At 47.0% G+C, this 11,871-nt stretch overlaps 1 protein-coding gene across 8 annotated transcripts in view; it reads left to right on the top strand.

Moving 5' to 3' along the window:
• The window catches only part of LOC122527345 (cAMP-specific 3',5'-cyclic phosphodiesterase 4D), a 182,001-nt gene extending 176,328 nt beyond the window's left edge, over positions 1-5,673 (top strand). For all 8 annotated transcript variants that reach the window (XM_043651432.1, XM_043651429.1, XM_043651431.1 and 5 more), the window contains 2 exons: positions 188-439; positions 1,757-5,673. In XM_043651432.1, coding sequence (XP_043507367.1) covers positions 188-439; positions 1,757-3,595 — 2,091 coding nt within the window. In that variant the 3' untranslated portion in view covers positions 3,596-5,673. The remainder of the gene's footprint in view (positions 1-187; positions 440-1,756) is intronic.
• The last annotated feature ends 6,198 nt before the right edge of the window (positions 5,674-11,871 follow it).

Here is an 11,871-nt window from a genome sequence, read left to right on the forward strand (position 1 = left end):
AGTAACGAACTGTCCAATAAACATTTCATTTAATGAATGATTCTATGATTTGGTACAAGGCATCGACAAGTATTCCAAAATTTCTTGTCATAGAAAAAGATGAAAACGAAAATAAAAGTCGAATATTGAAATAACGAATTTTGGGGGAAAATTGTGACCTCAAAGAATCGCGATTTCGTCGTTTCAGTTATCGATGATCCTGATCAAGGTGGCGGACATTAGCAACGAAGCCCGGCCGATGGAAGTCGCGGAACCGTGGCTGGACAGGCTGCTGCAAGAGTTCTTCAAGCAGAGCGACGCGGAGAAACTCGAAGGACTTCCGGTGACGCCGTTCATGGATCGTGACAAAGTGACGAAACCCTCGTCCCAGGTCAGCTTCATCGGTCTCGTCTTGCTTCCCCTTTTCGAGGCCCTGGGCGAGTTGCTTCCAGAGCTGCAGGTACTTTTATTACCAGCTTCAACGCGCGAAATATTACCCGGCATTTTCATAAAATCCATCTCGATACTTTGGGGAGGCTTTATATATACGCGAGGCTTTTACGAGTTTCGCGCGCGAAACATCAAATGCTCGCCTTAATGTCGAATCCACTCTCAAAACGCGACGTGGAGTAGGTACGAGCGTGCCTCGACCAAATCCACGTCAGGCAATATAATACCAGGAGAAATTTCACGTGCATTTACCAAATCTCTCGTCGCTGTCCGATAGTCCGATATCCGAACATCAACGTCCATCTTCAGTCACAATATGTCGTTCGCAACTCTGTCGCTCAGGTCACTCACACTGACGCGTGCGCACAGGCCCGCCTAATGCAGGCTGATCTACCCTCTGACTAGTTGACTCAAAGACAGGGCTGTCAATCATCCAGCGGCGATAACGACGTGCCTTTATACGTGATCTGTCACCAGAGGCCGATGTTATCCCTGTATCAAGGTTGTACCACGTATGCGTAAATTGTGACGTGATTGGTTTTGAATTAATTGGCGAGAGGATAGGTCTGAATTAACTCGATTCCGCGCAAGGTAGCTTCGATGGTGGCTCGAAAGAGGGGAAAGCTTGGTTCAATTCTCGAGCTTCGTCGGATCTCGAATCGAATCGTTAAGGCCAACGGTACGTGACATGGATGTGCTTCGAACATGTCGTATTAGGAATTTCTGAAACATTTATGCGTAGAACTCGCATAAATGTGTAGACTTGGAATACTCCAAACTAGGCGTCAGAGTCTCAAGTGCGACGAGGTCTTCCGCACTGTAGGGTTGTCACGTCGTAAACACGTGTGTGTACTCCAAGGATTGTACAGGCAACGTTCTTAGAAATGCCACCCCCACCCGAGTTACTCTCATGGGCGGCGATGGGAAATTTTGGAAACTTCCTGATTGGTCTTAACACGTTCTCTGCAATACTCCTCAGAGTCTCTTTGAAAGGGTAAACCAAGAGGACTGATTTTTGAGCATTTCAATCGAGGCAAGAGATCGTCAGACGTCAGTCAATATTCGTCCAAGGGTATCTTACGAACTTATTGTCAGTCGTTAGTACCTTCGTTATTCGGACAAGCCAAGCTTTTCCGAATCCATCCAGGTAGAAGCCTCGTCAGGCTTGTCGCAAGATAAAGACAGTGAAAATCAGGGTGGTCTCCTTTGAACTCCAAGGGAGTACACGATCGACACGACGACCAGTTGTGTGAGTGTCCTCAACGCACAGATCCAGGTCGAGGGAACATTCAAACTTGTAACGAGCGCAAAAACATCCTTGTTCCAGAGCCTGATAGTTCAGCCAGTGCGGGAGGCCTTGGAATACTATCGGAGATTGAACGAAGCGGCGAAGGACGAGCGACACCACCGGAAGAGCGTGGCGGATCTAGGCGAGTCGAACCTGACGAGCGCGGTGTCCGGCGGCACCGGCTCGTCCAGCGTGGTGAAGTCCACCTCGTCGCACAGTATGCGCTCGAAACGTTCGGCGGGCACGGTCCACTCGCGGTCACGTTCCACCGACGACGACATCACGGAGAATCTAACGGGCGAAGACGCGGAGAACCTGGAGAGTTCGGACCCGGAGACGGCGACCGAAGTGGAGGTGAGCGAGAAGACGTTGAAATTCAAGATCTCGACGGAGGGGACGCTGGCTGGGCCGGCAACAGGTAGGAAAAGCTACCCGGGTAGCCGGAAGGGTAGCCGGGAGAAGTCGTCACTGGATTATCATAATCACGACCTGGCCAGGGCTGTCAGGGAGCACGAGCGCGAGAGAAAACGCAGTAAAGGAGAGAGCCTCGGCAGCGATCTGAGCTCGCCGGTGAGCGCGTGGTCCGCCGAGGGAACAACCAGGATCCTCGAGGAGCTGGAGAAGGACGAGACCCAAGCTCTGTTGGACGCGAAGTTGAGCGAACGAAGGATGATGGAGGGTAACGGTAACGTGGTGGTCGAGAGCCAGCAAAGGAACAACTTGAAGAAAACGAGCAGCCTGGCGATCGAGAACGAACAGGAGACGAGGTCTAGTCGGAAAGAGGTTCAGAGGGAGTCGGTGGTTGGGGGGCTGCGATGCTGCTGCGACGACAAGACCGGATCCAACAACCACAAGTCCATATTCTCACGATTGAGGAACTTCACCGATCGACTTAGCATCAGCTTCGACTCGAAGGAGCCACCCGCGCCCAAGCCCACGAAACACGTGACCAAGACGCTGAACAAGAGCAACTCGGTCACCGCGGCCACCACCTCCTCCAGGCACAACAACACCCTGGCAGTTTGCAAGCGTTGCAACCTCGCGAAAGTGACGATGAAGGAGAGCAAGGCGATAGCGACGGTGGTCGAGCTGTCCTCGGTGGACAAGCGCGCGATGACGCTGCCCAAGGTGAGAAAGTCGACGGACTACAAGAACAAGAGCTGGAGGATGGTGTTCGCCAAGGAGAAAAGATCGTCCGCTTCGTTGGAGGCGTTGCCAGGCACGATGTCGGAGAGCTCGTTGGCGAAACACCGGCGGAATTCGTCGAATCCCGAGGGCAAGTCGCACAGTATAAAAGACGCGAAGGATCAAGTTATCGAGTTCGGTGAGATCGACGTGCGTACGAAGCAGCAGAAGCAACAGCAGCAGCAACATCAGCAACAGCAGCCGGAGATCGTCGTGAAGACGGAGCACGGGTCCGGAGAGGTGGTGCAAGAGGACATTGGAAAGATAGAAATCAGAAGAAGCTCGGCAAGCATGGAGGACATCTCGAAGATGGCGAAGCAGGCTGAAAGCGTGATGCTCGGTACGTTGGAGCCAAAGAAAGCGGAGGAGCGTCCTCACGCGGGTAGCTTGGACTCGATGCTGTACAAGGACTCGGCCAAGTCGCGGAAGAAGCCAACGTACGAGGCCTCGCCAACCACCACGTCCAAGAAGCCTTCGTCTGGCCTGTTGTCGCGGTTCAAGTCCGGCATGAGCATCGACAGCACCAGGAGCAACAGCAACAGCGACTCGTTGCACGATCAGAGCACGCAGTCTCCCAGCGGCTGGATCTCCTCGCTGACGGCAAGCTTTCGGCCGAAGAGGCAGGTGCCAGAGACACCGCAGGTCTTGTCGTCGCATCCTCCGCGTTCGCCGAGCCGCGAAGAGATCAAGTGATACGGCCTGGTGATCGAGGACTCTTCCGAGAAACAGTTGTCGGGCCTGCACAGGTGGCTGGCTGAGAATATCTTCTGTTGCAGCGGTTGAAAGCGTACGCCAAGCATGTTTCGCGTCGTGCTCGATTCTCGATACGCGAGTCGAAACGAGGGAAGCCGACGGGATAATTATCGAGAGGCGGGAGGAGACGTCGGAGCCAAAGATCGATTGAGGAAGATCGCTGAAAGTTAAAGAAAGATCGAGGAGACACTTGGAGCACGGAAGCGGAGGAAATCGAGCAATGACGAAGTCTGAGCGTTCGTTGCCTCGACTGTATGAGTAGATTGTATCGCCGGCCATTGTCGGATCACGTCTGCATGTTCGACTGAAAACTGAATTGTTCACGCCTCGACCTCGCGCGCCAGACACGTTCCTCGTAAGAAAATTTCTCGGCTGGTTCTTCCCGTTCGAATCGAATCGCCACGCGATCCGCGACGATCGATCTCGGTCAGCAATTGCGAAACATCGTGACAATATCCGATAGAATCTGCATGCCGCCGGTTCAACGCGTCTTTGAGCACTTTGGATCGTCTGGACACCAAAATTTGGATCGTGGAACGTTGCGTTTCCCACGCGATGGAGTCGAAGAAATTTTGGCTGCGAAGGTTCGGTTCGACATCGGGCGAACGCAGACTCGATCGTGCACTACCCCGAGATACGAGAGTCTTCTCCTCGACGAGCAGGCAGAGAGAATCTTCGGAGATGGCTTGGGACATTGCCAGACGATAAAAGCTGAAAGAGGGAAGAGGCAGATGACGGAAGAAAGTCTCTCGAACGTTGCACGAGGATCAAACGGCGGTTCGAAAAGAAAAAAAAAAAAAAAATGAAAAAAGAAAAAAAATGAAAAAAGAAAAAGAAAAGAAAAATTGAAAATAACAAAATATAACGTCTTATAGATAACGTGCGTGTAGTATGTCGATTAGCTGTTTCCAAATGTAGCCAGAGGATGTGTGAGTGTAATTTACGTTCATATCGAAGCCAAACTGTCGAACAGCTGGCAAATACCAAATATATGTATGTATATGCTCTTAATTATCGATCTCCGTTCCGTGAGGGCAGAATGAATGAAAGAGGGGGAGAGTGTGGCAGAGTGAAAGGGAGGGAGAGAAAGGTAGAAGGAAAAGCCTCGTATGATGGAATTAAATGTCGAGTACAGACGGGTGGGGACGAATTGAAATTAATGGAAATTAACGGGACGACAGAAGGTGAAGATGGATTAAAAGCTGAAGCGAAGAGAGAACGAGATGCCGCAAGTGAGGGAAAGAAACACATTGGACAAAACGGCCTGAAAGATGAAAGAAACTGAGAGAAGCCGCGGTATATAAATAACTATTTTATTTATTGTCCAATTAAAAAAATAGCCTAACGAGTAATCATTAATGTTGTTCGTTATTATACATATATACATAAAAAAATATATATATAAATATATGCAAGACGCAATGTATACAAAGACGTGGAAGAAAAAAACGAAAGAAAGAAAGATATGCAACTCCCATCGAGACGAGAGCACAACGTATATAAATACGCATGAAGAAAAACCGAAAAGACGATCGTATGAAGAAGCAGGTCTATAGTGACACACATACATACACACACACAAAAGTCGAGAGCGTATAGGGAGAGTGGACTGGATCTACAGATAGACACGTGCGTCGTGTTCGATTACGAGTCGAAAAAATTCATCTCTCCATTTCTGAAATAAAAAAAAAAAAAAGAAAGAGCAAAACTAAACGAACAGAATAAAAATAGTGAAAACCTTCCCAGTCGCGAGAAACAAGAAGAAACGAAAGAACAAAGAAAGAGAGAGAGAGAGAACTGATAGAAAATTTCACGTGTCGTGTAGACGTCGCGAGGAAAAGAGACGAAACCGATCAGTTCCAGCTATATCTCGCAGGCGATTCACCGAATTCGCAAAATTATTTTGTCGGTCTGTCAGAAATTTCGACGAATGTCAAATAAACGTTGTTTCCTCTGCTGAGAAGGTGTCTTCCTCTGATTCGAAAGCCGCGAACGATCTGATCACTTGATCCGTTCGAGAATCGTTCGAAAAAAGAAATCGCTAGAATCCATCGATCTAACGACTCTCTTGCGCTTCTTCTACCTGCGATCGATAAACGCTTTGAAACCCTCCCCCCCCCCCCTTTTTGAAAAGCGATCACTCTGCTCGCTGAGTTTTCAATGGATCGACAGAAAGGAACGCACAGCCCTTTGGTTCGTTCGAATCGTTTAGAACGAGAGAAGAAAGAGGCAAAAGAAGAAGAAGAAGAAGAAGAAGAAGAAATAAAGGAAGAAGAGAAAAAAAATCTGCTCGCATAAAGTGGAATACAAGCCTAAGCGTAGAAGAATCCACGCGTTATTCAGTCTCGACACAGAATCAGCTTCTCTGCGTCTGACGGGCGTCTCTCGCTTTTTCATTTTTAGATGTTTATATTTTTATACTCCACCAGCAGCGTGTCTGTACGGCGATGACAAAACCGCATGTATTGTTGAAGTCTAGTCTTACGTTATCGTCTTCACCGCCCGCTCCCCCTCCTCCCTCACCCCCTCCTGCCGCTCTTCCCTGTCCCGCGCCACCCCGCTGAAAGGAGAACGAGTCTCTCTCTTTCTGGGCATCCTTCGATTTTCCACGGGGATCGTGGAACCGGAAGAAACAGCTTGCATACTCGCGCGACCTTGCACATTCCGCGTGCGATGCTTGTTGCGATTTCTTTTTTTTTCTTTTTTTCTCTCCCTCTACCCTCTTCTAAGAGAAGCCGCGAGAAGAGATTCGTTCGACGCGATTTTTAAGAGTCTCGTTTTCGTTTCTAACTGCGCAGTGCTTCGTCTACCCTTTCTCAGACCAAGAAATTCGACCTTGAGCTCCTTTGGTCCTTTGGCCCCAACGCGTTCTTTTTTCTTTTTTTTTTTTTTTTTTTTCATCGAGCCGTTTCGAACCGATCGTTACGCTCTTCGTATCAGTCGATAAATCTCTTCCCGACGGCGTAGCGATCGAGAATCCTTGCACGTCAAGTCCAACTTTCTCGCCTCGTGGCGACCGTGAAAAAAATTGAGTCGCGCACAAATCCTTCCATTTCGTCGGTGGCCAACTCGGCTCGCACAGAACAAGCAGAGACAGCGACGAGCCACGCACCGTCGGAGCGCGCAGCTGTACGTTGTATAGACGCTAGAAATGTAAATTATTAAACTTCCAAGTGATACCGGGCAAAAAAAGTATTTGATCTTTGAACTCCATGGAGCGAGTCCCCCCCCCCCCCCCCCCCCCCCCCCCCCCCCCCCATCTTCTCATCGACGTCCCGTACGTATCGATGTATCCCTCGACGAAACATCTTGCTGACTGTGAAAATCAAATGCTTTTTTCGTTCTATCACTCGCTGATCTGTGCCTGACCTTTGTCAATATTTATTTGTCTCTTCCTAGACTCTTGTCAAATCGATCGACTTTTACGCGTACCATGGATAATACGAGCGCCAATCGATTTCCCTAGAAACGCTCGACGGACCACCCCGTGTCGACAATCGAATACTCCTCCACCGAGTCGTCCGTGTTTCTAATTCTACCAATCTACTCGATTCTTCGAGTCACGGTCGCGGTCAGCTGAGTTACTACCGCGACGACGTCAGCGACAGAAGCGAAACGAGGCTTCTTCGGGGGGAAAAGAAAAAGAAGAAGGAAAAAAAGAAAAAAGAACAGGAGGAGGAGGAGGAACGAAACTCGATGGTCCAACTCGTGTAGAGTTTTCATTCGTCAATTGATCGTTTAATCCGCGACGAGGTAGTCCTCGTGTCACAGTTATTCTTGTCAATTACCGGAGCGTGATCGGTCGTACGTTTTCTCCTGCCGAAAAAAAAGAAGAGTGAGAGAGAGAGGGGGGGAAAAAATGAGAATAGCGTGAGATTTTCGATTAGAAACGGTGTCAACGATCGAAAATCGGGCAGAGCGTGTGATTTTTGCGTTCGGAGGATTTGGTGCCGCTTTTGGAATGTAAATTCCCCCGCCGCGACTGTTAATTAACGAATGATGGATCGATCGTCGCGTCAGATGAACGTTGCGTCGACTCCGCGAAGCCAGACGAATCGTTTCTCGTTTTCATCCTTGTCGCGAGACAAACCTCTCCTCAATTTCTCGGCGAGGCGAATTCGCGAGAGTCACGTGAACGTTGAGACGCGCGAGCTTCGTTTCGCATCGATTTCGAGAGAAAGAGAGAGAGAGAGAGAGGAAACGAAGATAAGAAGCAGAAGGAGGGGCCAAAGTTTAGAAACCTGCTAAACCGTCGAACTTGAAAGAAATTTCGAAAGTATCGTCGTAGTTAAAAGCTACGTAGTTAGTCAGGTAGAAGGGAAATTCCTGAAAGAGAGAGAATTCTTCGAAGCTTTTCTACAGAGAATCTTTTTGTACAAAATTTCTAAAGTCTTCTCCAACTTCCCCTCCCGACCAGATAACGATAGAAATCGTCTGTCAATTGTTTTCCCCGTCGGTCAGGTAGTAATTAACAATCGCACGTCTCGCACTTGCGACAAGCACAAGTAAATTTCTCTCGTGAGAAATTTAATTTCCTCGACGATCCGCGAGAGTCGCGTCGCAACTCACGCAACTCTCGTTGAATTTTCGTCGGTTGATTCACGTTGGACGATTGGAAGAGAAACGAAATTGACGAAGAGCCGATAGTTTTTAACATTGCGTGCGCGCGATCCATGCCCGGCGAAAAGGGAAACCGATCCTTTCAGCGGCGAAAGTGTTAATAAAAGGGCAGGGCAATGTCAATTACCGAAATGCGCCGGCGTAAACGTTCCTTCCGTGAATAATTTCCGTTCTAGGGGATATTAACCGTGAATGTGCTCCCGTAACTTCTCGGAAAGGCCTCTATTATGTACTTCGATCGTTCGATGTTCTCTTCGCTAAAGTCTACATTTCTCCTCGAGAGAGGGAATCATTTCTGTCCTCGAGAGAAGGAGACGGAATGACAGAAAGCTAACGACGCAAGAAAGGAGAGTGTCAATTGCACGCAAAATTCGAGAAGTAGATATCCTCGAGCAGGATATCGTCGAGCCGATGGTGAAAGAGTTTGTACTTGGAGAGCAACAGGCGAGAAACAAGTCGGGAAAAAATCTCATTCGAACAGACGCGAGATATTTTAATATATTAACGCTGGATGAATCAACGTTGCGAGTGATATGTCACACGAGTAATATGTCGGTGTTAATTAACTCGACGAGATCTGCTATCCTGTGGAGTATTCGCGGATCGTATTAGACCCAGGTAGTAACGTTATTTAATAATTAAACCATTCGTTGTCCTTTTACGGGCTGCAAACTGTCATATCCGTGGTTGTGGCTAATGAAACGTCATTTTCGAGAATGAACGTTTCCACAGTTCCGGTTAATTAAACGTGACGTTGAAAAGTCTGCGAAACGTGTGCATCTGTGCAACGCTGTCATTAACGCGAGCATAACGTAGCCACTGAATCAGAAATTTACGTCGAACGAGAGGAAATAGAGTATCACTCCTCTCGTATCCGCGCTTTTTCCCAAACTGTTTCTCGCCTGCTGCTCGAAACTGCGAGTTCACGTGCTTCGATCGTCTTACGAACACGACAGATGAAAACCGAAGCGAAGAGTCGAGAGTTAGGATCGGCCGCAGACGAGTCGACGTGACGACTTGTGACTTTCAAACGCGATTGCGATATCGCGCCGTTTACGCACGACTTTACAATTTCCCTAATTACCGTAGTTTCTTGTAAACGTCGCACCGTTTCTCTCAGTCGAACGGGTATAACGCTCGTCCGAGTATTGACGATAGTAGCGCAGGTCGCCGAGATAGCGAAGGGGATCGAAGAGATTAAACTATTGACTCGAAGCTGTAAGTTAATTTACGAGCGTGCCTCGCGTTCTATTCGGGGCGTGGACGACTCGAGATATGTACACGAAAATGCGAACTGACAAGACGATGGATGAGCGCGAGACTTCGCGTTGAAGTCGTTCGTTATATAGTCGCTTTGGTAGGAATATTTCGTTTCGTCTTCCTAGTGCCATGCAGCGCTGTTCAGATTTCGTGTACACAGTTTACGACGCGCTCAGTTTCGATTGTCTGATATTGAAGCTTCTAATTACTTTCTTTTTAATTAAATCACGCGACCCTGAAATAAATAGACAATTCTCACTTTGTTTGCCTGCATAGATAGTTTTTAACCTACAACAGGTCTTTTACTCTATCTGCTTTTATTTACAGATACTTCTGCATAGTTGCACCAAAGAAGCGTTGTCGCGTTATCAGCTGCACGGCACTAATCAACACGGTTTTTCGACCAGCGACTGTTTAACATCTTCAGGGACGAATTTTTAATTTCAGTTACAGCAATGAAATTTAATTTAATTTCAGTTTATTTTTGGTTATGAGTGAAGGAAATAATGCATGAGAAAAATGAAGTTCACACCTCGGAATTTCAAAGAAATCGCGAATGGAAGTAGTTTTTTTTAAATTAACCACGTTTCAGTGCCGCGGCGTTTGATCGCGATGCTGAGTTAATAGGGCAGACGACGAAAACAGGGAAATTGATGAAATTGTTCACAAGCAGAGAAACAAATCACGTGTAATGAAACGTATTTATCAATGTAGAAACAAAAACAGTGCGACCACGCTATCTGGAAATTATATCAAAGAAAGTGGTGGCTCTCGCCTGATGACCCTTTAACGCTGACCCCTTTAAACGATCGAGGACGATCGCGAGCAAACAGCAAACCCGAAACTGTCAAATTCGGCGCGATATCGCCGACGTGAAACTCTGAGGAAAATTGTAATCGCTCGTCTGCGCGGCTCTTAACTCAAGCGAACAGAGCGTGACGAAGGTTGAACAAGGCGCGTTGCAACTAAACGATCGCGATCGTGACGAAGAAACGAGTGGTGCGCGAAGAAAATTAAAAAGAAAAAGGAAAAAAAAGCGACTCTAACGTGTATTTACCTTGGTAAGAGAGAGAATTATGGAACGGAGGACGTGAAATAACGGCTAAGCTCGCGGGCGAGTTACTATCACATGATATTGTAAACGATGAATTGTATAGTTATTATGTGTGTAAGAGTACCGTGAAATAAATTCGAGCACGTAGCAGAGGCACGATCTGTATGCCCGATGTTCGCGCGTTGTTCGATCATGACGATCGAACGAAGAAATTGGGAATGATGCCTGGCGACGATGTTCCGCGCGTCGGAGTGAAAAGGTACATACGATTGAAATCGATGTGTTCTTCCAAGTAACAATTTCGCGAGCGTCTTGTGCTTTCTCATCTTTCTCCGTTTGGAAATTTTAATTTAGATGAATTTAAACTTGTTGGATGAATTGAAGAACAAGAATTGTCGAGTTTAACGAAGATTCGTTTAACGAACGAGAGGTGCAAGTGTAGCCCGTGAGAAGATTGAATATTCACATATGCTTGTTCCCTCATTCCCTTCGCAAATAAGACATGTTAAATTCTATCAATGATGGGAATGAATATCAGAATTAAAATTAATAAACCTTTGTTTATAAGATCAACACTGAGACCAGAGCTATTGGATTTGAAGCATAAAATTTCAATTTTGAATAGAGCAGCTTTGTGATACGATAAATTACACAAGCTTTTATTTAGGCAATTTTACGAGAAATCATTTAAATTTTTAAAAGTTTCACGTATATAAAATTTCTAACAGAAATTATTTTCAACACTTTGGTAGTTCCAGTGTTAAAGAAACTCCGGCAATGAATGTTCCGAATGAAGTTTCATTCGCTATTCAATAATAAAGTGAAGTCGATTCGAATCACGTGAACATTTCTCACTCACGAATATTGAAAATAACGTTAATCTAAAAAAAAAAAAAAAAAAAAATAAACTCGTCGTATAAAATTTCAACATTAATGTTCTATTTTCGCATTCGACAGAATCCAGAAACAGAACTTGCACCTCTGTATTCGAAAGATAAACGACGTCCTTATATAAAAAATTCCGGAATTCTCTGTAATTTTCACCCGACTGCGTGGAAACAACGATCACGGCGACCACGTTCGATCGACCGAGGACGTTCGACGTCTTCTCTCTCTCTCTCTCTCTCTCTCTTTCTCTCTCTTTCTGCAAACCGATAGACGACAGAAACGTCGAGGAGAATCGAGGGCTGTGCCATACAGATCGTCACGGTTAACCGTATCGAACGCCATCGTCGAACAATGGCTGCGAACCAGGTGCCCGGGATACCGCACGGTATCCGCC

Source organism: Frieseomelitta varia, unplaced genomic scaffold, assembly GCF_011392965.1.
Source record: "Frieseomelitta varia isolate USP_RPSP 00005682 unplaced genomic scaffold, Fvar_1.2 scaffold_215, whole genome shotgun sequence".
Taxonomy (NCBI): domain Eukaryota; kingdom Metazoa; phylum Arthropoda; class Insecta; order Hymenoptera; family Apidae; genus Frieseomelitta; species Frieseomelitta varia.